The 27,203-nt window shown below is 41.2% G+C and overlaps 1 protein-coding gene across 1 annotated transcript in view; it reads right to left on the bottom strand.

Annotated features, from left to right (window-relative positions):
* The window catches only part of LOC126252951 (uncharacterized), a 258,753-nt gene that overhangs the window by 14,084 nt on the left and 217,466 nt on the right, over nt 1–27,203 (bottom strand). Inside the window, exons 12-13 of the mRNA XM_049953965.1 lie at nt 17,979–18,201; nt 8,820–9,009 (exon numbers count right to left, since the gene is read on the bottom strand). Of these exons, the coding sequence (XP_049809922.1) occupies nt 8,820–9,009; nt 17,979–18,201 (413 nt within the window). The remainder of the gene's footprint in view (nt 1–8,819; nt 9,010–17,978; nt 18,202–27,203) is intronic.

The raw sequence follows: 27,203 nt of genomic DNA, 5'->3' as shown, positions 1-27,203 counted from the left end.
TTTCTCCGCGGGATCTTCTCGGGGCCTCCCAAGAGGCCATGGATGTCTCTGCCCTGTCCGTGTCTCCAAGGAAGTGAGTGTTTTTTTTTTTTTTTTTTCAAGGGGGGAAAAGTGTTGTGACAGTGCCACGACATTTAACAGTGCCGCTACGTCAGTACGCGAACACGGCGATAGAGGCGGTCCGCAACTCGGCTGAGTGCGGGAGCACCACCTAGCTATGAACGGCGCCGGCCGCATGTCACGGCATGGCAGTCTAATGACAGATTCGGAGTAGGTAGCATGTAACCCGCTATTGTTCTACGTTGTATATCCATGCAATTTATTAGTGATTAAAGGCTATAGCAAGTAGTTCACACCAAAGGACAAAACACACCACTAGACTTTTGCTTCCATAATGTTGGCAAAAATAAAAGCTTGCCACATTTTATGTATTTGATGCAGTAAACAAGCACAATATTTTGATTTGTTGGTCTGAACAACCATTCAGAAGTATGGAATTTACAAGAGGCAGTCCTCAAATGAAAGTCCGGGGATAATGAGTCAGACAACTATTGCAAGCACCTCATCATGTGAGGTGCACTTCTGCTTTTGGAATATTTGCAACCACGTGTTTTTTCTATGCTTTTTCAACATGCAATGGACTTTGAATGAAATTTTTTCAGGCAGTGATTGGATTCAGCAGTAAAGACAAAAAGGCATGCATCAAGTTTATCGTCCCACTCCACAGCTATCCATAAACCAGGCAAATCTCTCCAAATTTGTGATTACTTCAGGGCCACAGTCAGTGCCAAAGCTGTAATAGACACCAATCCAATACCACAGCCTGAAGAATTATTTTTGTGCCATGCAGGAAGCATTGCTGCACAAAGATAGACCTTCCTGAACTATATATCCAGATTTCCCTTCATGCATAGTCTCAAATATGCATCGTCATCAACAAACTATTTGTATTATACCTATACCATAGGTTGGTGTTTGGTGTAACAAGCATCTCAGCAATGTTTCAAAACTACATGTGTCAATTACTGCTCATAACTTAGTACCACCCAGGACTGGAGCAACTGAATTACATTCTCTGCCAGGGTTTTGATTACCTCTGCCATGCCCTTAAATGATGGATGTCCTGCCCACTATCCTTCCCACTCCTCCCACAGTGGTATTCCGCCATCCACTGAACCTTCACAATATACTCGTCCATCCTTACACAACCCCTGCTCCCAACCCCTTCCCCCATGGCTCATACCCCCATAATAGATCTAGATGCAAGACCTGTCCCGTATGTCCTCCCACTACCACCTACTCAAGTCCGGTCACTAACATCACCTCTCCCATCAAAGGCAGAGTTGCCTGTGAAACCAGTTATGTGGTCTACACACTGTGCCACAATCTATGTAGCCATGACAACCAACAAGCTCTCCGCATGAATGGCCACTGACAGACTGTAGCCAAGAAACAAGTGGACCACCCTGTTGTTGAATACACTGCCAAACATGATAGTCTTCATTTCAATGACTGCTTCACAGCCTGTGCCAAATGGACCCTTCCCACTAACCCCAGCTTTTCTGAATTGTGCAGGTGGGAACTTTCCCTGCAGTACATCCTACATTCCCGTAACCCTCCTGGCCTCAACCTTCATTAATCATTGCCCTCACCCATCCAGCCCCTTCCCTGTTGCCATTCCACCACTACACAGCCATCATTCCACCACCACACCCAGTCTTTTTATTTCTCTTCTTTTCTGCTACTTCCCCCCCCCCCCTCCCATCCCTCTCCCATGCCCTCCGCCTAACCTGCAGCACTTCAGTGTCTGCCACCCCTCACCATACTATCCCTACCCATCACCACCCCAGCTTCTCCCTTACCCCCACCCAGTCGCCACTCCCATTGTGCACTGGTGCTGCTGCTTTCAGTGTGGTTTCAGTTGCCTGAGATTGCAGTTGTGTGTGTGTGTGTGTGTGTGTGTGTGTGTGTGTGTGTGTGTGAGCCTTAATGGTCAAAAGCTTTAATTGTGAGAGTCTTTATGTCATGCCTATCTGTGACTCAGCATCTCCGCTACATGGTGAGTAGTAACTTTCCTTCTCATAATATTGTTACAGTCCATCTTCGATTTTCCATAACCTGAATATACTTTTGGCAAAGTTTATGAGCTGTTCACCTACCACAAGCCACTGCCACCAATATCTGCATCAGCCCATCGCATCCCACAATGCACAGCTCAACACCTATGCATTGGTCCCTGTTTCTCAGTATTACCAATATAAGATAAACTCTAGATAAACAGCTTGCCATTCCCATTACTATTTGGTCCAGATGAGACATATGTGTCTTCCCCACAAGTCTGTTGGCAAATAGATGACCAACCAGTAGCTTTAATAGATTCCCACTGACAACCATCAAACAGCAGGCATCACAGCTAAAGACCATCAAGGTTTTTGAAGGCAGCAGGTAGCCAAATACCTATTATCACTCTGCGTGAACAAGTTGCTCACCAGTATGTATACAGGCAATTTATAAATCAAGACATCACTGACGTAACTGCAAGCTGAAAGTTGTATGCTACATGGCAGTCAGCACCACAACAGCAGTGTCATTCGTAGCCACTACCACAGAGACACTGGGACCACTTTCACACACACTTCATGAGGAACTTTCTACAATGTATATGGATGGTAGTAACAGGTACCTACTCACATTTACACTGTGTGGTACAAGTGTCATCCACAACAGCAAAAGCTACCACTTTGGCATTAGCCTATATATTTGCAATATAAGACCTACAGGTCTTGGAATTAGAGGAGCATCAGCATTTGCATGACAGTGCAGCAGTTGGCTTTGATTTCACTCCTAAATGAGCCATACAGAGTAGTACTAAACAGGTTGTGCTCATAGCTCATGCACTGCAGCACGCAAAGTCTCAACCAAGACAGCAACATAAACAGATTCAGTGTGCCAGGCAGAAACCATACCCTTGGTGTTTCAAAGCACACAAACGTTAGGAATTCCCCTGTCACAATGCTAAATGTTATCACTGTGGCAAGTACAATTGTTTTCATGTTTGCAAAAAATGCAAGCCCAATATGCACTTTGCATGTTACCCAAAGTCTCAGTCAATGAATGTCAATGCAATTTTTCAAAGCCAAATAGTGACTCTCGTATAACACAGCAATGAAGAAGTTACACACTTTTTCTAGTAAGCATCAGGAAAATAAATTGTTTGTCACTCTGTAAATTGCCATATGCAAAATACACATGCAGCTGGACACTGGTGCCTCAATTACTCTGTTGAAAAGAAGCACTTATGAAGTGTTAGGCAAGCCTAAGTATTAGGCACTTGTGACCTACCAGCCACTCTTCATAATGTTACCAAGACAGTTTCATTCATGGTTCTGTGCTCACATAACAAAGAAAACATGATTGGCCTGGAGTCCTTTGATTTGTTTGGTTGCACATTCAAGACAGTGCACCTCTGTGGACTCTTTTGTGCCTATTGACATGGCAATTGAACTGTGTGACAAATTTAGTCACTTTTTCAAGATAACCTAGGCAAAGCTACTAATTTTGAGGCTCACATTACCATCCAAGACAATGCACAACCACAGTTTTATGAAGTACAGCCCATCCCTCATCCTATTTGAGATCAAGTGGCAGAAGAACTCTTATTCTGACAGGAAAATGGTGTGATTTCCTCTGTAGCAGCCAGTCAGTGGGCATCACCTTCAATGCATCCACAGACTGTGATTGACGCTTTTCCTCTGCCACAGTCGAGGAACTTGCAGACAAACTACATGCAGGTCACTTCTTTTCCAAGACTGATCTTCATGATGCTTATTTGCAGGTTCTCTTGGTGAAACAGTCATAACAAGTTTTTGTGACCAACACCCACCTGTGGTAATTTACATTTTTGAGGTTTCCCTTCAGCAGTGTGCCCACACCTGCAATTTTTCGATGTTATTTTTCACAGTTGACTGCTTCATTTTCTTATTATTTGAACTATTTGAATGACACAGTGATTTTGGGTCATACTCCCAATGATTATCTTCCCATCATTTTGGTTCACACTCACAATGACCATCTTTCCAATCTCAGTAAATTGTTTCAAGTGTTCTCAGATGCTAGGTTAAACTGTAATAAAGACAAATGCTCCATCTTCTAGACTGAGATTGAATATTCAGGACATGTGATTAACAGACACAGTATCCACTATCCTAGGAATATCAGTGAATCCCGCTAAGCTAGTCAAACCTACAGTTGATGAGTCCTCATACAGGACTGGTACTGTTCTTTCACACAGAGTTGGGTAAACTGACTTACTACATTCAGCTCATCCTAAACATGGCACAGATTGCAGCTGAACTGCATTGTCTTCAAATTTGAGTGGACTAGAGAGTATCTGGTCACATTTCAGAAAGAAAAGATGCTTTACTGGGCAATTATTGTTTGTTACATTTCAATCCGACTAAACCAGTTGTGCCTGTAGTTGATGCATCCTCTTACAGCACTGGTACTGTTCTTTCGTGGGATCACTGAGTAGGTCAGTTGCCTTAGCATCCAAACTCCTCAACAAGGCACAGAGCAACAACTCACGGATTGATAAGGAAGCTCTTGCTATCACATGTGGGGTGGCCACATTCCACTGTTACCTATATGGCAGAAAATTTTACATGGTGACAGATCACAATCCTCTCATCTCTTGTCCAGCCCTTCCAAGGTAGTACCTCCATGCAAAGCATTAAAGTTGCAGCAATGGTCTCTCCTCCTCTCAAATTATTAGTACAAAATTGTGTACAAGTCAAGGGCTAAGCATTTGAATGCAGACACTCTCTCTCACCTCGCAGTTGTCGCCGATTCAATTTTCGACATTTCTGAAGATTAGTTTCCACATTGATTTTCACGACAATGAAACACTTGATGGTTTTCCCATTAACTACCAATGGATTGCTCAGACAATGGCTGCAGACTCCAATCTCAAGATTTTGTTTCAGCTTCTCTGCATCATTGGCCACATTCATTTAACCAGATTTGCGATCCAGTTGTGCACCATTATTTTGCTCTTTGGCATAAATTATCTGTCCAGCAGGGTGTTATTACACACAGACAATGAACAGTCCTGAGTGGTTGTGCCATATATGCGTCAGAAGGAAATTCTTCACCTTATCCATCAAGGACACTAAACAGCTTGACTGACACCATTGCACACAGTTTGCTATGGACTCTCAAACTGAACAACTGGCTTCACAATGCCTGGCATGTGGAGAACGACAGGCTGGTCCACACAGAAATGTTTTGATTGGCCCAAACTCATCACCCCTCGGCAGTGTCTGCATACAGACTTTGCGGGTCCCTACTGGAATTCTTGTTGGCTTATTGTGGTAGACGCATTTAGCAAGTTTCTATTTTGGGTGCCCATGCAATCCACTACGACAGCTAATACTATCAAGACTCTGACATTGACTTTTTGTACTGAAGATGTACCAGAAATGCTGGAATCCATTTCACATCTGCAGAATTTCAGCAATTTTGTGGCACTAATGGCATTAACAATGTCATGTCAGCATTGTTCCACTCTCAATCTAATGGTGAAGCAGAACACTTTATCCAAACATTCAAGCAACAGATGAACAAATTATGCACTTCTCTTATGCAGATGTGAGCACTAGTGTCTTTCCTCTCATCATGCTATGCCCAGCCACAGAATGGCAAGTCACTGGCAGAAATTTTGTGTGGATGCTGACATAGGACACTGCTGCAGTTGCTGCATGCTGCACACCAGTTGGTCATCCTCCGCATTGCTCTAAGGTTAATGTTAATGATATCATCTTTTTCAGAGTGTTTGGCAGAGACAAATGCTGGGAATGAGCCACTATCAATGAAGTCTTTGGCCATTCTTTATATGTCTTTCACTGGGCTGCGGAACTGTAATCAGAATCAGCTTTGGTTGTGTGGCCTACATACACCTGTCACAAGTTTTTTGTTTGCAAATTTGGTGCCTAAGAGAAACCAGCAGCCTCAGCCACCTTCACCTCCCTCATGTCCTATGCTGCCAGCACTGAACTGGGAACCAACAGCCATCAACACTGCACCACTGCTGTCACCACAGTGCCAAAAACCCTAGCCATCAGAGGTGGTCCCCCTTCGTCCTGCCACCTCCCTGTTGGCCACCGTGGACTCTTTCAGTCACTATCCTTCACCAACAGAAGATGATGTGTACATCCTATGCCTGGTTTTTTGGCGGTTGTTTTTGGCCATTCACAAGACAATTGCCAGGTTATGGGCAGGGGCTTGTTATTAGCTGCTGTTTCAGATTCTGCCTCATCAGTCACTGCTCAAACCTTGACACTGCTTCTGGCGGTACCAGTAGACGGTGACAAAGTTTAGGATTCTTTTTTTTGTGGGAGTGGGCGAGGGGTATGTGTTAATGTACACTATCAACACCATGTCAGGCATTCTACATCCAGATGTTGGCAGGAACACGTGACTGCCCACCCAATCCGTAGCCCATCTGAAGAAACTCCCTCTTCTGCATGCAGTAGTAGCACCACCCCTGAGCTAGCCAGTCTAATCATGGTGTTCACTTGGAGCCTTCACAGTGTTACAAGTTTGCTTCTCTGTTAGAGTGACTATTCATGATGAAGATGTCTGTGTAACAGACAAAGTGAAGATTCTCTGCGGACTTGTTGCTTAACATTCAGTAAAGTGAAGAGTGACATACATATTACGTTTGCTCCTAATTACTTTGCTCTGTGCCTCAGCACGCATCTATTCTTCAGCATCCACATGTGGATCAACTCAACACCAACCAATAGCATGAAGTCTAACCTCCCATATTATTATATTCCTTCACTGACTGTCCACCATCTACGTCCCTTTAACTCCTGGGTCCCTACTCGTCACTGTTGATGCCACCATCCCTCACACCCACGGCCCTGCCATTTCAAACACTACCTCTCCCAACATTCTTCAGACTCCAAACACACTATCTCATTTCTTATACATCTTATCAACTACATCATGGCATACAACTACTTTTCCTTTGAAGGGAACATCTACAAATAAATCTGGGCACCCTTATGGCACCCTCCTATGCCAACCTGTTAATGGACCATCTACAGGAAACCTTCCTAGCCTCCCAAGCCTCCCAACACCTAATCTGGTTCAGGTTCATTGATGATATCTTCGTGATCTGAACTCAGGGCCAAGACATCCTATCATCATTCCTTGACAATCTCAACATCTTCTCTCCTATCTGCTTTGACTAGTCCTCCTCAACCTAATGTGACACCTTCCTGAAAGTTGACTTCCACCTTTCTGATGGTTCCATCCACACATCTGGCCATGTTAATCCCACTAAGTACTAACAGTACCTGCATTTTATTAGTTGGCATCCCCTCTACACCAAAATACCCTCCCATGCAGTCTGGTCACCCATGGACAACATATCTGGATTGAAAAGAAAGAACTCCCTTGCCCAGTATGCTAACGATCGCATGAAGGCTCGCAGACACTACAATATAAACCTAGCCTGAAAACAGATTTCTGTGCCACATCCTAACACACCCCCATTCCTCTCCGTTTCCAAGAATTAGCTACAAAGGATGCCCTTCTTCTCACCCAATATCAACCTGGAGTGGAACAGCTGAACCATCCCTGGACAAGTAAACCACATCCTTTGCCATGACTTTGATTATCTTTCATCATGACTTGAAATGAGGACATTCTACACAAGATACTTCCTATCCTTCCTACAGTGGTGTTATATCTCCCAGAAACCTCCACAAGATTTTAGTCCATCCCTATGCCTCACCCACTGGGATCATATCCCTGTGAAAGACCCATGTGCAAGACTTGCCCAATCCATCCACCCAGCACTTGCTACGCCAGTCCTTTCATAGGCTTATCTGACCCCATCAGAGGCTGTGCCACCTGTGAAAGCAGCAGCGGCCATACACTAACTCTGCTACAATCACTGCACAGCCTTTTAGATCAATATGACTACCAACCAGCTGTCCACCAGGAAAAATGTCTTCCTCCAACCTGTGGCCCAGAACAAAATTGACCACCCAGTGGCACAACATGCAGCTGAGTATAACATACTCAGTTTCAGTGGCTGCTTTGCAACCTGTGTCAACTGGATCCTTTACTCCAACAGCAGCCTCTCTGAACTACACAGATGGGAGTCATTCTTGACTCTTGTAACTGTCCTGGCCCCATTCTCCAAGGAGTTTGTAGTTGTTGTTGTTCTGCTGGCGATTGTTTGTGTGTTTGTGTGTGTGTGTGTGTTTGTGTGTACTTTTACTCTAGCTTGAAAAAGGTTTATTCCAAAAGCTAGCAAGTTTTCTTTTTTGTGTGTGCTTACTGACAACTCAACACTTCTGCTTTTTCATGAATGGTCTCCTTTACTCTTACAGTATTTACATTCTTCCAGACCTTTGCTACAAAGTTTGCTGATCTAAACCTCACAACATGTGGGTCCCTCACATCATGAAGTGTGAGTGACTTACCCTTCCTTTTTTAACATTCCCTACCCTATCCCTCAGTCCTCCCTGACAAAAGAACTAATAGTTATGAAAGCTGTAAAGCTGTAGGATATTTTCGTGTACTGTTATGAGTCTATTGACAGTTCTAAACACTTCATCAAATGAAGGTGATTGTTTGCTAGTACCTCTGTTTCATAATTCTGTAGTTTTCGAAACTGAATTTTTCTTTTGATACTACTAGTCAGTACTCTAACACACACAAGTTCTGGATTAGTCACTCATGCCTAAAGCATCTACAACATAAAAACTTCAAATTGATACAACTATCAAGAATATGATTCTTACTGAATGTTGTCAGTGAGACTTGTTGTTTCTTCTGATGGTGGTGGCTGCGTTAATCTCTGTGGGACATCTCTTATGGACTGAACAATGCTCATCACTTTCGAGTGCCTCTTTGATGAATCCCTTGCATTTGAATTTTCCATTATGGTTGGCAGTCCCAGATTGACACTCATCACAGGTGACTGGGTTTGTGCTGGAAAAAAAGAAACAAATGAGCTAGAAATGCATTTCATTTTCAAATGATTTAAAATGTGTCTATATGTTTGTAGACTCATTGCTCCCATGCTCATTCCAATCGCTCATATGGACTTGTTTGTATTACTAATTGTCAAACTGACAACAGTTAAAAATGAAAGTAAAAAGTAAAAGAAGACAGATTTGCAGCTTACATTTGTATAGAATTTCTCTAAGTAAATATACAGAATGATTCAAAAAGGACCTTACAACTTTGGAATGACACAGAAATTTATTGAGATAACTCACAGATTGGCAGATGTGACATTTTGTAGAAAACAACACCAAGTTTCACACAAAAGTGTCAAGTGTAATTTTGGTTTGATGCGACTTCCATTTGGGATGTGGATAATATCCCACTGGTAATCGATTTCTTCCCACACTCACCAGCAAATTGAACATAACTTGTGCAACGGCAGTTGCATAGGTTCAGTTTTTCAGGTCAGCTAAACTGTTTGGTAGAGGCGCAACATACACAGTCTTTGATGAGACCTCAGAGGAAGGAATCCAGCAGTGACACACAATTTTGTGTCTCCAACCATCAACTACCAACTGACTCAGTTGGTAGTTGATGATTGGAGACACAACATTGTTGTTACAGTTAGTCTGCTTAAACCAGTTCATACATGTTGGCAAATCATGCAATTGTCTATAAGACATGATTTAACTCCCTCAGCGTCAGTTAAGACCTGAAGGTGGTACATGGAGCACCGAAATTGGTAGTCATATAATAAATAACATCAATAGGATGGCTGTAGGTGTTCCATTTTATTATATCAATGAATGGCTGAAGTCCTTTAAACCTCCAATCAGAAGGATGGGCATACAAAAAAACATGGAGGTAACCTATACAGCAGATGGACGAATTGCAAATAGAGTATGTAGGCATTGATTTCCTATGCAGGAGATCCATGACATTCAAGGCTGCAGAGATGCAAATGTTGATTCAGACCACTACCTATTTCAGATCAAAATCAAATTTACATTGAAGAAAATCCGACAGAAAAGAACACATATAGAGAAGTCTGACATGCAGAAGTTTACAGAATCCAACATAAAGCAGGCATAGGGAAGATAACAAGAAAAAATGGGAAGAATTCCATACAAAGATCAGACATTAAGTAAAAGAACTAGTACCATGGAAAAAGAACACTAAACATCCTTGGTGGGACTCAGAATGTGAAAATGCGCTAGAAAGACGCAAACAAGCTTCCAGGAATACAACTGTAAAATATCCCTGGAAAGCCTATATCAGTTTAATGAATTAAAAAAATCAGGCTGTATAACTCATTAGTCAAACCAAGGTAAAGTACATGAAAGAACAACTGAGTGCTATAGAAGAAAACTTCTGCAACCACAACATGAGAGAATTCTATAGGACTTTTACTAGAAAAGTCCACAGGTACACACCTCAGAACTTAAGTTTCACAAAGCAAGATGCGAAACTCACACTAACTAATTACAAGAATTATCAGGAACTGGCATATTAATTTCCTGAACACGAAACAATATTTCTAATACAGGACTGCACCTCCACTCATCCAGTATCACTTCCACCAACATGTGAAGAGATCCACAAAATATATATTTAAACTAAAAATAACGGGACATTCTGTGAATATGGCATCATCACAGAATTACTATAGAAATTCAGGTCATAATCTGTAGAGGAACTTATACAAATGATCAGAACCATCTGGCAAACCGAAAGATTTACTGACAACTGGAAGTGTGTACTTATCTGTCTGCTCACAAGAAAGGAGAGAGAATGAACGTGAACAGCTACAGATGGATCTCCCTGTTACAAGTCACCAACAAAATTTTCTCAGCTTGCTTACCCCAGAGAACGCAAGAACAATTACAATACAAAATTGGTGAATACCAGGCAGGCTTCCATCCCAGTCATTCAGGCACAGAACTAATCTTCAATCCAAAAGCAGGTGTACAAGGAGCGTTCTATAGGAAATGTAATGCTTTTCTTCTGGCATCAGGTTGGTTTTATTCATGATTTCAATACATTATATTAGTCCCCACTTTTTTGGCTAAAAATTACTATTTCTCAACATAACTCTGTTCAATCTGGTGACCTTATGCTGCCTTACTGGAAGGGTTTGTATGCCTGCATGGTGCCGTTTCACTGGTCAACATTTAAGCCAATGTCTTGCTGCATCAATAACCTCCCCATCATCCACGTACTGATTCCTGCAGAGTGCATCCTTCATTGGGCCAAACAAATGGAAATCAGAAAGGGTGAGATACGGACTGTAGGCTGGATGACAAAGAACAATCCAGTGAAGTTTTGTGAGTTCCTCTTGGGTGCACAAACGTCTGTGAGACCTTGCATTGTCACGCAGGAGGAGAAGTTCATTTGCATTTTTGTGTTGATGAACACAATGAAATAGTTTCTTCAATTTCCTGAGAATAGCACAATAAAATTCAGAGTTGATCATTGGACAATGAGGGAGGAAATCAAACAGAATAATCCCTTCTGGGTCCCACAAGACCACTGGCATGACTTTACTGGCTGAGGGTATGGCTTTGAACTTTTTCTTCACAGGGGACATGGTGCAGCACCACTCCATGGATTGCTGTTTTGTTTCTGGTTTAAAGTAAAGAACCCATGTTTCGTCACCTGTAACAATGCTTGACAAAAAATTGTCACAAGCAGCCTCATAACATGCAGGCCATTCTGCACAGGTGGGCCTTCATTGGTCTTTACGGTCTTCTGCTAGGTGGCGAGGAATTCTGTGGGCACACACCTTTTGGTGCCCTAACTGGCAGACGATTGTATCAAATGCTATCAACAGATACGTCCAGTTGTGCAGTGAGGTGTTTGATTGTGATCCATCAATCACCTTGACTGAGGGTATCCACACATTCCAACACTGCAGAGTAACAGCTGTGTGGGGCCAGCCAGCATGCAAGAGATAGGTTTGTGCGATCTTGTTGCAATGATGACAGACACCTCAACCAATGACTCACCACGCTTTTGTTCACTGCCAGGTCTCTGTAGACATTCTGCAGATGCATATGAATATCTGTGGTGCTCTTATTCTCCGCCAAAAGAGACTGAATGACAGTTCTCTGCTTGGAGCACATCTCTGTTAAAGACACTATTTTGATGGATACATAAAGTGCCACCATCTATCAGAACTTCTTGAAACTACAGGGGCTGAAGTGGGAATATTCCACAATGTCCCACATCAAATTCCATATTTTTTTCAAACAAAATTGGCTGAGAACAAATGCATTACATCACTTATTTTCACCTTCATAGATTTCAAGAAAGCATTTGATTCTATTGACTGTCAATCCTTGTTCAAAATCTCAGAAGAACAGGGATTCAACACAAAACACTACGACTAATCAAACAGACAATGGGTGACACAAAATCAAAAGTTAAATTCATGCGTGAAATCCCTTCGTGATCAAAACTGGAGTATGCCAAGGCAACAGATTATCCCCACTACTGTTCACCTAGTCCTGGACAAAGTAATGAAGGAATGTGAAAAAGGACACTGGAAACCATCATGACTAGGACATCTAGGAAATCTCAAACCTAGATATTACAAATGACCTGGCCATATTCCCAGATAATAAAGCAACAGCAAACGCACAAACATAAGTACTAAACGAATGTGCAGAAAATGGTGGCCTGCAAATCTCTTTCCAGAAGTCTGAATTCTTTTGTTCACATACAAAAATTAGATACAAAATACAGAAAGATAACCAGAGTTCAACATTTCAAATACATAGCTGAAGCCCTCAAACCAACTGGAGGAGAAAATATCTCACAGAAGAATTGATGACAAAAAAATGGAGAGAGTATACAGCAAGAAACAGGACATATACAATAAGAAATGCATGTCCATTAACACAAAGATCAGACAGTACAACACAGCAATCAAGCATGAAATACTGTATGCAAGTGAGACACTGCCACTCCATATGAAAAGCAACATGGAATGCATTTTAAAGGAAGAACGCAAAATCATGCAAAAAAATCTTGGCCCAAAGCTGACAGAAGAGAGGTCTAGATTACTCTTTAGGAACCCACAGAGAAGAAGTCAAATCTAGCACCAGATGCCAGAAAAAGAAGGTTAAGGCTCTTCAGGCACATCAGCTACCATAACATGAATCATGAACAGAATTCTTACACACACACACATACACACACACACACACACGCACACACACACACACACACACACACACACACACAAAGGGTCAATTCAACAACACCATGGATCACACAACCTAAACTTGAAATAGAAAAAGCACAAATTGATGCAACATAAACTGAAGACAGAAACATATATAGAGACAAGATACACAAGTGGAATGTCAGATCAGGGAATGAAGACCCAAAGACACTAGGGATAAAATGGACTGAAGACAGAAAGATACTCCATGGAGAAAAAATGAGAGAACTGTGGAAGATCAGAAACAATGCTGAAATGAGACAGAAAGCTTTGTGTGACACTACATGATTTCAATGCAAATAATAATAAAATGTAAAAAATTACTTTTAGGAGTTTCTACAAAAAAATCTCTTCAATGGAGTACAAGGCACATAAAAACAGAATTTTACAAAACTTAAATAAATTAAGGTAGAAACTTAATCCACATGTAATGTTGCAATTAAAATACTAACTACCAAGAGTAAGTTGCAAGCCATGGTTGGATCCTTCTACCAGACATTAAACTCACTGGCAGAAGTAACTGGAAACATCAAAAAAGTCTCAGTACATTAGAATGCACATTATATGTTATGCCATAACTCAGGGTGATAAATCATTAATGTAACCACATTCACAGTATGCAGCTGGCCAGCAAGGACGGCTGCTGTGCACACAGCACAGGTGCCAGGAGGTCCGCAGTAAATATACTACAGTTTGTCACATAAATTATTTCTAACATAAACACTTAAAAATAAAAGCAAATATGCATATTTATTACACAAGGAGATTCTGAAACTACTTCAATGTTCAATAATTTCTGACACCTGCTTAGAAAATTGTTCATTACACTCCCTCTGAGAAATGGCAGCAATTTTCTGAGAAATGTTAGTTTTAAGTTCATCTTAAATGTGTGGATCTGATTTGTACATTTCCTCTTTTAATGTCTGCAGAGATAAAAATCACAGGGTGCTAAATTGAGGGAGGCCAAATATTTTTAATGGTTACTCTGTCTTGAAACACATCATGAATTTCCTGTAATGAGAAATTGGCTGTATATGCCATTGCAGCATCCTGCTGAAAGGTCATGAAAGCACAGTTTCTCTCAGATAATTGGTCAAAAAGAGGCCACAAAATGTTTTACACATGTCTCTTGGTGTTAACTGTTTCCCAGAAAACAAATACAGTCTATTGTTCTCTCACTGCTAATAGCACAATTATCTTTTGATCATGTGGGGGTGCCTAGTGTATTACATTAGGCTTTTCAGAACTCCAGTAATGGTTATTTTGTGAATTAACATACCTACTTAGGTGAGACCATAATTCATTCAAAAAGAAAGCTAGGTGAGGGACAATTTCTCTGTCATGCACCCTAATCAAAATCCAGTCGCAAAATTGCGATCTTACTGCAGGGCTACCCAGTTTAAGTCTTTGCACTGCAGTTATTTTATAAGGCTGTAACTTCAGTAACTTTGTAGCCATTTGAACACAGCCTTAGCAAATTCCCATTTGCTGAGAAAGATGTTGAACTGATTTTCTGGGAGACCTTTCTACAGCGTAACCAGTGATATCGAGAGTTTCTTCTATGAGTACTGTACATGGTTGTCTAAGTTTCCCATCAACAGCAATTCCAGTTTCATTAAATGTATTTATCAATTGATGATCCGTACTCCAATAAGGAACTTGAACATCAGGAGATTCCTCTTGAAATAATCTCGTTGCGGCACATGCTGATTCTTTATGCACATATGAATCATACATGAATACTCTTTAGTGAACAGAATACTTGGATTTTGCCATTTCACTTGAAACACTTTCACTCAATACACTGTATCCCATTACCTAACAGTCAAGTGCTACCTGTGCAACAGTTCTACACAAACAAAGGCCTTGCTATGGAGGGGAAATATACTTCCACCAGCATCACCACCAGCTGGCTGCTGGCGGGGCACAAAATGTCTGTCAGGTGATTGCAATTAAAGGACTGATCACCCTGTCATGATTGTGAAATTACAATATCACAAATGGTAGATACAAGAAAACTTCATGTAAAACTATCACAACTTTTATTCAAAAAATTACCTGGAAGATGAAGTGTGAAAATCCAGCCATGACAAAAAGTACCATATTAGATTTATTGATGGTAAACATTCCTGACTTCTCTCAGGAAGCTCACAAAGAGTGGTCAAGAAGTTGTTGTGCCATCGATACAAATAAAGATATAAATGGATACAAAAACAAGTGCAGAAGTATACAGCTTTGGTAAATTAGATAAAATGAAGACTACAGCATTTTTCAGACATGGTCTAGAATCATTTAATTTACAAATGAAATGAGACAATTTCAGAGACATTACTGGTCTCATACAGATATGGTTTTATGTATATTGACTGAACTGGTGAATGAAAATTTGTACCAAGGCTGGAATCAAACCTGGCTCTCCTGCTTATGAGGCAGGCGCATTAGCCACTAAGCCACCTTGGCACAGGGGTTCATTCCACAGATTACCTTGGCATGCCTCCCTCACTGCTGCCCCCTTCTTCCTGGGTTCGATTACTGGCCTTGGTACAAATTTCCACTATGTACTTCAGTCAATGAACATAAAATCATACCTGTATGAGATCAGTAAACTCTCCAGACACCATACGGTGGCTTGTGGAGTATGTATGTAGATGCAGGTGTATGAAAGGGATAGATTGGTACTTACTGCATAGAGAAGGCATTAAGTCACAGACAGACACAATGAGAAAGACGCTATCAGGCAAAGTCCTTCTTCCAAAGCAGAAAACATCCACATATTCAGACAAGCACAAGTCACACACAAATAGACACTGTCTCCAGGCACTCGTTTGGTTCTGTACCTAAAATTGTAGTATCTTCTTTCTTCAATGCACTTTCTGCCTTCTTGATTTTCTTCTCCTCCATTTCCTTGATCTTGAATTTCTTTTACTTGATTGTTACCTTGATCTTGAATTTCTTTTACTTGATTGTTAATGTTATTTGCTACTTCACTGATAATGAAAATAATCAATTTTTGAAAATATAGTGTAGTGCAATTGAATACATAAAAATTCAACTCACGAAACAGTGGCTGGAGAACACACTTATAAAAAGTATTAAAATTTGAAGGCCTTTGGAGCCAATGGCTCCTTTTTCTGACAGAAGGGTTGAATGGGAAGGAAGAGGAGTGACAGAAAAGGCGTAATGAGGTTTAGGAAATGGACAGAGTTCAGAAAAGTTGCCCGGATCCCCGGGTCAGGGGACACTTACTAGATGGTAAGTCTCCCCTGACCTAGGGTGCAGAGCAACTTTTCCAAAATCTACCCCTTTTTCTAAACCTCACCAGTCCTTTTCTGTCATCCAGTTGCTTTCCATCATCCCTCTTCCTTCCCCTTGAACCCTTCTGCCACAAAGAGGAGCCACCTGTTCCAAGAGCTTGCAAACTTTAATACTCTTTGTATGTTCCTTCTCCTGCTGCCACTTAGTGAGTATATTTTTTATCCACCCAATTACATTATATTCACCAATAATGAGATACTCCTGTACAGTTTCTTTGGCAGTTTCAGCTCAAATTTGATATCTCTTGACACAACTTTATTTCTTCTTTCTGCACTAGTCTGTAGCTACATCACAAGCAACAAAAATAGTTGGATTACTTCTTTCATCTAGTTTCTTCAAATGGCCTAGATTTTGGGAAAAACTCGTGTTTCAAAAGTATGAAGTCATGACAGATCTGGTCTTCTATGAAACCACTTTTCTGTTGGTGCAGCACTTTGAAAGTTGGGACCCATTGATTAAATTTGCAGCTGTGAGTACTGCTTCTTCACATAGCTCCCATTCAGTTTATTATCGAAGATCAAACCTCTTGCTTTGTTCATTTTGTCAGATTTAGTCTCTTTGCTTTCCCAGTGGTTTGAGTACTATAAGGAATGCTAGAGTCTAGCACAATTCCTTTTCTGTTGTACCAATCCTTAAACTCATGACTGGTATATTCACATTAATTATCACATTTTATTTTTGAGACTTTCACAATGAACTGATTTTTCACTTTCTAACACATATTTTATCATAAATCCTACAATCTTATTAACAAATAAGTCACAAAAAATAAGTGAAATCTAATGCTTCCATGTAATACCTGTATCCATTAACCACTGGGGGATCTATCTCTGCACAGATATCGGCATGTATTATTTCAAGTGGTCCTGTTACTCTTTGACACAAAGTAGAAAATGGCTTTCTTGTTAGCTTAGCTTTCACACAAACATCACACAATTTTTCTGCTGAACATAAACTATTAGTAACTTCTTGATAAGAAAAGAAAGCACAGCATGATCTGGAGAAAATAAAGGGTTACTGGGGGAGATAAAGTGAGATGCTTTCAGTATTGATAAGTGCAACACAGACCCAGTCTTGATAAGAAAAGAAAGCACAGCATCATCTGGAGAAAATAAAGGGTTACTGCGGGAGATAAAGTGATATGCTCCAACACAGTCCCTGATCTAGCTAATATTCATAAATTCTTGAACAGTAATGGGGTCTCACGATTTCCAAATGTTTCCAGTGCCTTGTGGAATCCAGATTTGTCAGTATTAAAGTTGCTACAGACTGAAACATGTTACACACTAATCAGAAATGATTTTAAATTGTTATAATTAGCATCATTATAGTGTTGTCACAAAAATTAACAACAATATGTTCATCCTGCATATAAAAATATGAATGTGGACTAAACATTTGCTTAACTAACCTGGCGGACTTTGTAAATCATGACTGGAATGAGACCCTCGTCTCACAGACTGCTGCATTGAATGTCCTCGACTGGTCCGACCCTGTGCAGCTTTCTGCTGGCCCACAAGTGTTTGGATGAGCTGGTCCAGTGTAGCAGGGTCACTGAATGGTGTTTCTGGATCTCCACTTACATGACTGCGACGTTTGTTGGTACTGCCTATCCCAAGCGAATGAGTAACTTGCTGGAAGAACAGAAAAAATTTATACAGTCTTCTAAATTATTTCACTCACACAATATGACAAGTCTGGATTTAATACAATACTGAAAAATATATGTCTGTAATAAAAACAATGAGTTCAGTAAAGATAATTACTATGGACACAGGGGAAGCACTGAGAGGTTGATACGGACATAAATCAAATGTCTGGTTGCAGTAGCTGGACAACATAAATGAGTGTGTATGTTTGTGTTTACATGCTCTGAAGAAAAATGAAGGTATGGCAGGTGAGCTAACAATGTCTACTTCTTGTTAATGTCTCATAACAGCTCAAATAATCAGGAAGATGGATCATGACACACACCATGATTCAATCAAGGACACCCTGGATATGTCATATGTCACACTAAAGAAAGAAAAATAAAAAGAAAGGAAGAAGAAGAAAAAAAAGAAGAGTGTTCAATGACAACTACACAACAACAGGTGAAATCTTTGCTCATCAGATAGCTGCAGATGACTACAGCTGGCCTACAGAATTAAGCCCATTGCCATAGCTTGGTAAATGTCATTCTCCAACAAGCCACAGTTGTTCCCCACTGCGTCATAGTTTCCAGTAGCTTGCTAAATTTTCAAAATCACGAAAACTACACTAGGTATCCAAGTGTGGACATTTTCCATGGGCAACAGTTGCCAAGATGTTGGGAAATCACCTTCAATAACAACTAATTTTCCAGACATTAGCGAATTCTGAGGTGACACTTTTTGCAGTACTGAATCCCTACTATCGCCATCTAAAGAAGTTTACATTTCACGATTCAAATATCATTTTGCTGAAGAATGCCAACATAAATTACGTCCAGATGACAGGAGACTATGTAGTGACAATAACTATCTGTTATAGAACACAGCTCTTCAAATTTGTAGTTTTACCAGAATGCTACCATAATATTATCCTTGTACGGGCGTTCTTGCAGGCATCACAAGCAGTCACAGACTATGGAAGATTGGAATCTAAGATTGATGAAACTACTCCAACAAATTCACACAGCAAAAGTTTTGTTTGCGTAATTATCTATCACTGAAGACACAAATACTCCACTGTAAAGGAGTCAGTGGGTAGACACTCAGTTAAATTGTGAAACTCTAATTTAATGCAAAAAGTTACTCAGCCTCACAAAAGAAATTATATACCAACAACAATCATCACAACTGAAGATGGACAAGCACAGCTCTGATTAACTACCTGCCATGAACAACCTGAATTCATCCCTATGGATAGGGACAGTGGGAACATCCCAGAAAGGACAGATCATTGGGATTGATGAAGAAACATGATGCTGCCCTGGCCTTTATCCTGTACCTCCACAGGGTCGGCAAGTTAATTAATTGAGTTTTGCACTATTAGTGTTAGAGGGTGGCTGGATGCCTTTGCTGTCTCCACACTCGCCCTGGGATGAATTTGTGTATGATATCTGTCTGTCTAGTGTTATCCCACGTTCTAAAAGTTTATGAATTGTGTAAGTGAAGTGGGACATGTCTACCAGCCCAGTATTCACCTAGCTGAATGTGAGAAACCACCTGAAAATTACATTCCAGCAGGCTGACACACCAGCCATCACTGTTAGTCTTCCAGGTGGATTCTGTCCAGGGCTGGCACACTTGGCAGAATCCTGGATATAGTGTCCTAATGTATGTGTCTCTACAGATGGGCACCTTTAACGATGCCAAATTATTGAGCATCCAATAGATCCCAGTTTGATCAAAATGTGACTCTCGTTAAGTGTTAGCTACACCCCGTCGATTTACAGGTGGATTCAAGTTCACTGTGATGTTACAGCAGAACACACAACTCAATGTGAGACACCATATCAACATCAGGTATCATCCCTCCATCAGTCAGTGACCATATAGAGTGTCTACAGCTGAATGAAAAATAATTCAATGGGATGTGGAGAAAGCATGCAAGACAACATTATTTAGTCATCAGAATGTCACTGGATTTCTCCTGTGGTCCTAGTGAATCAGAAAGATGGCAGTCATGAAAGTCTGTTATAGTTCAATTCTTTTATCTTGGCAGTTCGCGCATGCCCGCCCAGACGCGGGAGACTGCTGTGTTGCCAGTTGCACGCGCCAAGAGAAGCAGCGCCATAGTATAGTATAGTTCGCAAACTTACGTTTAGGGGGGAACACACAGTTTATGAAGTAAAGCCATCACGGCCGCATTAACCCTTTCGTTGCTACAGAGACATGCTCCCCGCATTCCACGCTGTGCACGATTTTGGCATCACTGCATTGCTCACCTGTGCAGACACATGGTGTTTCGACTGCTTTGACACACTTTATCATTCTATTTCACAAAAACTATTTGGCCCAATAATTTGATTTTTCCACATCTTCTGGACTGTTACCTCCCCCCCATAAATGACTTAATTTTGTTTTGATGTTCAATGCAGTTATTGTGCAGCATTAGATGTAGTAAACCATTGCATGAAATTTTAAAGAGTTTGCAGATGCAAAAGTCCATAGTGTATACTTTCCGTAAGGTCAATTTTAGTTGCCACTAGAAATTTCAAAAAATTGCATTCAAACGAATAAAATTCATTAAGTAAGAAATAAATAAAATATTAAACACCGAACAAGGTTTGAACTCAGAACCTTTCGCATAGCAGCCAAACACTTTTTTTCACTTTTTTTTTTAACGTAGATCAACACCTTCAACCCATTACATGCAGTCTCCCATCCTTCATCAAAGACACCAACCACTTTCTCTAACGCCTGGAATCCTTACCCAATCTGTTACCCCTGGAAACCATCCTTGTAACCATTGATGCCACTTCCTTATACACAAATATTCCGCACACCAGGACCTCGCTGCGATGGAGCACTTCCTTTCATGCTGATCACCTGCCACCCTACCTAAAACCTCTTTCCTCATTACCTTAGCCAGCTTCATCCTGACCCACAACTTCTTCACTTTTGAAGGCCAGACATACCAACAATTAAAGGGAACAGCCATGGGTACCAGGATGGCCCGCTCGTACGCCAACCTATTCATGGGTCACTTAGAGGAAGCCTTCTTGGTTACCCAGGCCTACCAACCCAAAGTTTGGTACAGATTTATTGATGACATCTTCATGATCTGGACTCACAGTGAAGAACTCCAGAATTTCCTCTCCAACATCAACTCCTTTGATTCCACCAGATTCACCTGGTCCTACTCCAAATCCCACGCCACTTTCCTTGACGTTGACCTCCATCTGTCCAATGGCCAGCTTCACACGTCCGTCCACATCAATCCCAACAACAAGCAACAGTACCTCCATTATGACAGCTGCCACACATTCCACATCAAACGGTCCCTTTCCTACAGCCTAGGTCTTCGTGGCAAACAAATCTGCTCCAGTCAGAATCCCTGAACCATTACACCAATGATCTGAAAACAGCTTTCGCATCCCGCAACTACCCTCCCGACCTGGTACAGAAGCAAATAACCAGAGCCATTTCCTCATCCCCTCAAACCCAGAACCTCCCACAGAAGAACCACAAAAGTGCCCCACTTGTGACAGGATACTTTCTGGGACTGGATCAGACTCTGAATGTGGCTCTCCAGCAGGGATATGACTTCCTCAAATCCTGCCCTGAAATGAGATCCATCCTTCATGAAATCCTCCCCACTCCAAGAGTGTCTTTCCGCCGTCCACCTAACCTTCGTAACCCGTTAGTTCATCCCTATAAAATCCCCAAACCACTTTCCTTACCCTCTGGCTCCTACCCTTGTAACCACCCCCGCTGTAAAACCTGTCCTATGCACCCTCCCACCACCACCTACTCCAGTCCTGTAACCCGGAAGGTGTACACGATCAAAGGCAGAGCCACATGTGAAAGCACCCACATGATTTACCAACTGACCTGCCTACACTGTGACGCATTCTATGTGGGAATGACCAGCAACAAACTGTCCATTCGCATGAATGGACACAGGCAGACAGTGTTTGTTGGTAATGAGGATCACCCTGTGGCTAAACATGCCTTGGTGCACGGCCAGCACATCTTGCTGTCAGAACTCCAGAGATGGGAAGTTGCCCTTCAGTATATCCTCTCTTCTCGTTATTCGCCAGGCCTCAACCTCCGCTAATTTCAAGTTGCTGCCGCTCATACCTCACCTGTCTTTCAACAACATCTTTGCCTCTGTACTTCTGCCTCAACTGACATCTCTGCCGAAACTCTTTGCCGTTACAAATGTCTGCTTGTGTCTGTATATGTGTGGATGAATATGTGTGTGTGTGTGCGAGTGTATACCCGTCCTTTTTTCCCCCTAAGGTAAGTCTTTCCGCTCCCGGGATTGGAATGACTCCTTACCCACTCCCTTAAAACCCACATCCTTTCGTCTTTCCCTCTCCTTTCCTCTTTCCTGATGAGGCAACAGTTTGTTGTGAAAGCTTGAATTTAGTGTGTATGTTTGTGTTTGTTTGTGTTTCTATCGACCTGCCAGCACTTTTGTTCGGTAAGTCACATCATCTTTGTTTTTAGATATATTTTTCCCACGTGGAATGTTTCCCTCTCTCTCTCTCTCTCTCTCTCTCTCTCTCTCTCTCTCTCTCTATCTATCTATATATATATATATATATATATATATATATATATATATATATATATATATATATAAACATTATGCTAACAGAGCTCGTCATTTAAGTGACCTTCCGAAGGACTTTAAAATAGCACGCAAAATACCGACAAACACTGTTGGTATGACTATGAATTACTCATGTTTCATCGAAGTACAATAGGAAAGAAACAATTACCATTCTTCTTTATTGCGGAAAAGCGTTTAGTGAGAAACACCTTTCCTTGCTATCGCCTGAATTAGGAGGCATATTGCTTGTTTGGTTTAATTAATTAATAGAATATGAAGCAATTGGTATAAAAAATGCTTTTTCCAAACTTTCTATAAAAGAAAGTCCGCTTTCAAGACATTGCTTCTGTTCAGTTACTTTATTTATAACTGAATGTTTCTAAAACTGAAGACACTCGTCCGTGCTCTGCACTGCAGTCAAGCTCTGGCAACGTCGTTCTCTGTTCATTGGCTGACTGTGTTTTGTGACGTCAGATGCGCAGAACGAACCTAAACTCAGCCGCCGTTGTTAATGACGTGCACTTTAGTACCTCATATCACTAACATGACATATACACAATGAAAAAAATACAAGCGTTTTTAAGTCAGTTCCTGATGGATGAATGAAATCATCAAAACAAATGTACACCTACTGCCACAAACTGATGACACTTTGGATTGCCTTAAGTGAGTGAAGTGCTTCTCAACTATGGAAATGCAGACTAGCCCCTGGCAGATCAAGGTTGATGAGGCTGACTGAGAAAAGACTGCTTTCACATTACCTGATGGCCCTGTGTGTTCCAAGTTATGCCATTTGGCCTATGCAATGCTCCAGCCACCTCTGAATGCATGTTGGATAGACTATTCAAAATCTGGCTATCTAGATGACACTGTTGTTTTCTTGAAGACATATAAAGAGCATCTGAGCAATTTGCTATGCTGAAGTGTGTCCATTATGCAAGACTTCACCTGAAACCAAGAAAGTGCTTCTTTACTGCATCTAGTTAACAGTAACAGTCTGTCCTGATGCAGAAAAAGTAAGAACTGTAGCAGATTCTCTGACTCCTCTACACTTGAAGAGGATATCAAGACAGAATAATACAGCGATGCTAATGGCTACGGAAACTGCTGAGAGAGTGATTGTTTACACATCCAGAATAGTTTCCAAGTCCAACAACAGTTATTCTAGGCCAAGGAAGAGTGACTACCAATAAGTCCTGACTTCATTTGAATGGCAGACTGTTCACTATTGTGACTAACCACCATTCTTTAAGCTGGCTGACAAGCCTGAGAATGCTCCTCCTATGGGCACTGAAGTTTAAGGATCATGGCCACAGTAATAAACAAAAACACAGAATAGTATATGCATGCACAAGGATATGAACTGCCTTTTACAGAATCAACTGGAGTAACATTACTGTGCTGTTGATGTCTAAGTCATCACTGCATTAATGAGCACTGCAGCATAATAAAGAGAAAATCCAGTATTAGTGATGGACCACAAAGATCTTAGAGAAGGAAGAAGTAGTCAAAACAGAATTCAGATTGATACATGAAACAGTGTATAAAAGACATTACAATCCAATAAAATTGAAAGGATTGCTCATTATCCCAGCTCATTTACAGTCAGCCACATAGAAGTACAGGGGCCGGTAACTTAAGTTCGTTTCAGAACACCATACAAACAAGAACCACTGCTCATAATGATGTCACATTTGACCAGCATATTATTGATACACAGAGAAACTTCACATGAAGGAAAAAAAAATTAAGGAAACTTTTACCAATAGATGATGCTGTAAGCTGCTTAACCTAAATGGGTTGGCTACAAATGATAGGTGAATTGCAATACAATATGCAAAACAATTTGAGTTGCACATTACACCACCGTACTGTTCAATGTGCATGTCTGCACAAATTTGGCACTCAACACTTGTAGCACTGTTAGTTAGGTAAGACCATCCATCAAATTGTCCTGATGCTAAAAACCACATAAAAAGCAAAACAACATCAGTTTCTATTGTTGTGAGACTGGCACAAAGCATGTTCAATATGCTGTACACTGTTTTCTGTCACAAGCTGAAATTGAGAAACAGCACGTTCAACAACAGATCATAGTGCCTCGGGAGTCATGTTCAGAATGCATAGTACGAGTACATGTGTGCCATCAGTTTGTAGTTGGAACTCTGAACACATTTTTTGGACAACCTCACAGCCAGAAGTCAACAGATTAAGATCAGGTGATATGTATGGCAAGGCTGTGGGGAAATGATAGCTAACAATTCCAGTATTTACTAAATGCCTCTGCAGCATCCACTTCACTGGCTGTGCAATGTGTCACCTTGCATAAAAATGACTTTCCCACTCATCCATGCTGTTGAAGTGTTGGAATTATGTTGGTGTGAAAAAGACTCTCATAGTATTTAACAGTGATTGTACAGATAAAAGAATTGATGGGATTCATCTCCTCAAAAAAAATATAGCCCTATGATAAACAATGCTGTCAACCACTGTCACCTTTGTAGAATGAAGTAGTACTGACTGATGCGTGTGTGTAGATTACTGTTGCCCATAGTCTGCAACTCTGCGTACTGACATGTCCTCAAAGAGGGAAATCAGCTTCATCTGTCTACAGAATGCTCCATGGCCATTCATTGCCTATTTCAATGTGAGCAAGGTACTCCAGAGTCAACATTTGTCTTGCTGGCAGGTCAGCAGTAAGTAGCTCCTGAATATGGATGATTTTATATGGATTGCAATGCAGGATGCTTTGTTGGATTTTATGCCCCTGCTTGCAGGCATGTCCCACATTTGAGTAATTTCCTGTGCACTGTATGTTTGCACACCACTGTTTGACACCTGCTGCAATGATGTGACCACATCTTTGACAGGCATCAGATCAACTGCTTTTCTCCCTCTGCTACAATGCACTTCAAAGGAACCTTTCTTTTTGAATTTTGTAACCATTTTCTCCAGACCCTTAGCAGACATCAGACCAACACCTTTTTTCATGCCCTTGAGTGTCCAGAACTACTGCTGGGCTACTGGCAGACACTCATCATTATTGTGAAAGAACTTTACCAGCAGCACATGATCCTTCTTGGAGACAATCAAGTTGGGTATATCAGAAGCAAACTGAGGAATGGCTGCCTGCCACACATCTGCTAGTGTGTATTATGTGTGTGTTTGTTGCTTATGGGCACTCAATGCCAAGGTTATCAGTGCCCTAACACATTAAAAGAAACAAATGTGGAAAAAATTAGTAAAATGTGGTCATACATGTGTGGCGACGTCATTTATCCACTGCGCCAAAAACAGCGGGTGAAAGCTGGAGCTGATAGATATTTATCTTTGCCGTAGTCGGCTTGGTTACGAGTTGTTTATTCTTGTTAGTTTTTGATCTGTGCTTGGAAAATAAAATGTTTTTTCATCTCATGAAAAAGCTGTTACTTCATAAAATATAAAGGCTCCCATAGTGGTGACCCCGAAAAATCGTAGCAGAAGCATAAAGAAAATATATATACCGACAAGAATAATGAATTCAGAGACAAAAGCATGGGGCAGTGGAATCAAGATTGAAGACTACAGTCTGTTCGACCAAGGATCGATTCGCCACAAAACGGAATGACAGATGTTACCGCAAAAGATGGGAGTACCTACGCGCGACACGGAAATGTTAAGCTTTTCGCGTTCTGGCCGACGTGCCCCCAGCTTTGGTTTACGCAGGCTGAATGCATATTTCGGCAGCGTGGGGTGTCTAACAACATTGACAAATTTAATATAGTGGTTTCACATCTAAATTTAGAAGTGATAGAGCAAGTAGAAGAAACCTTGTCGCAACAAAATTACTTTTTGCTAAAGGAAGCTCTCATACAGCATTATACGTTGTCACCAGATTTGCGACTACAAAAAATTTTCGCATACGAAGATTTGGGTGACAAGACTCCGTCACAAGTACTCAAAGCCTTACGTACATTAGCCGGCCCGGAATTCCTACCTGAAGAGTCTTTACGTCTAATATGGCTTCGTAAATTTCCTGCCAACATCCGTGCCGTCATTGCAGCAGAAACAGACTTACCATTGCAAGTCTTAGCAAAAAAGGCAGACACCATCGCAAACACCTTAACCGAAGTTTCTGTGTGTTCCGAATTCAACTACAGCCAGGATAGAGGCCCAAGAACGTGTAGTGTGATGGAATCTGACGTCAGTGAACCAGGAACATGCAGTAATACTTCCCAACAGCAGTGCTCATCAACCGAACCCACCATACAGCAACTGGCAGCACAAGTGGCAAAACTCAACGTGCAAGTAACTTCACTCCACCAGCAGCTACGAAGTCGCCGTTGGAAAAGATGAAGAAATGCTATCCAACAGGATTTGACAGATCAATGGTGCTGGTACCACAGACGCT

The sequence above is a fragment of the Schistocerca nitens genome, chromosome 4 (genome assembly GCF_023898315.1).
Source record: "Schistocerca nitens isolate TAMUIC-IGC-003100 chromosome 4, iqSchNite1.1, whole genome shotgun sequence".
Taxonomy (NCBI): domain Eukaryota; kingdom Metazoa; phylum Arthropoda; class Insecta; order Orthoptera; family Acrididae; genus Schistocerca; species Schistocerca nitens.
This window is presented reverse-complemented; position numbering and strand designations above follow the sequence as displayed.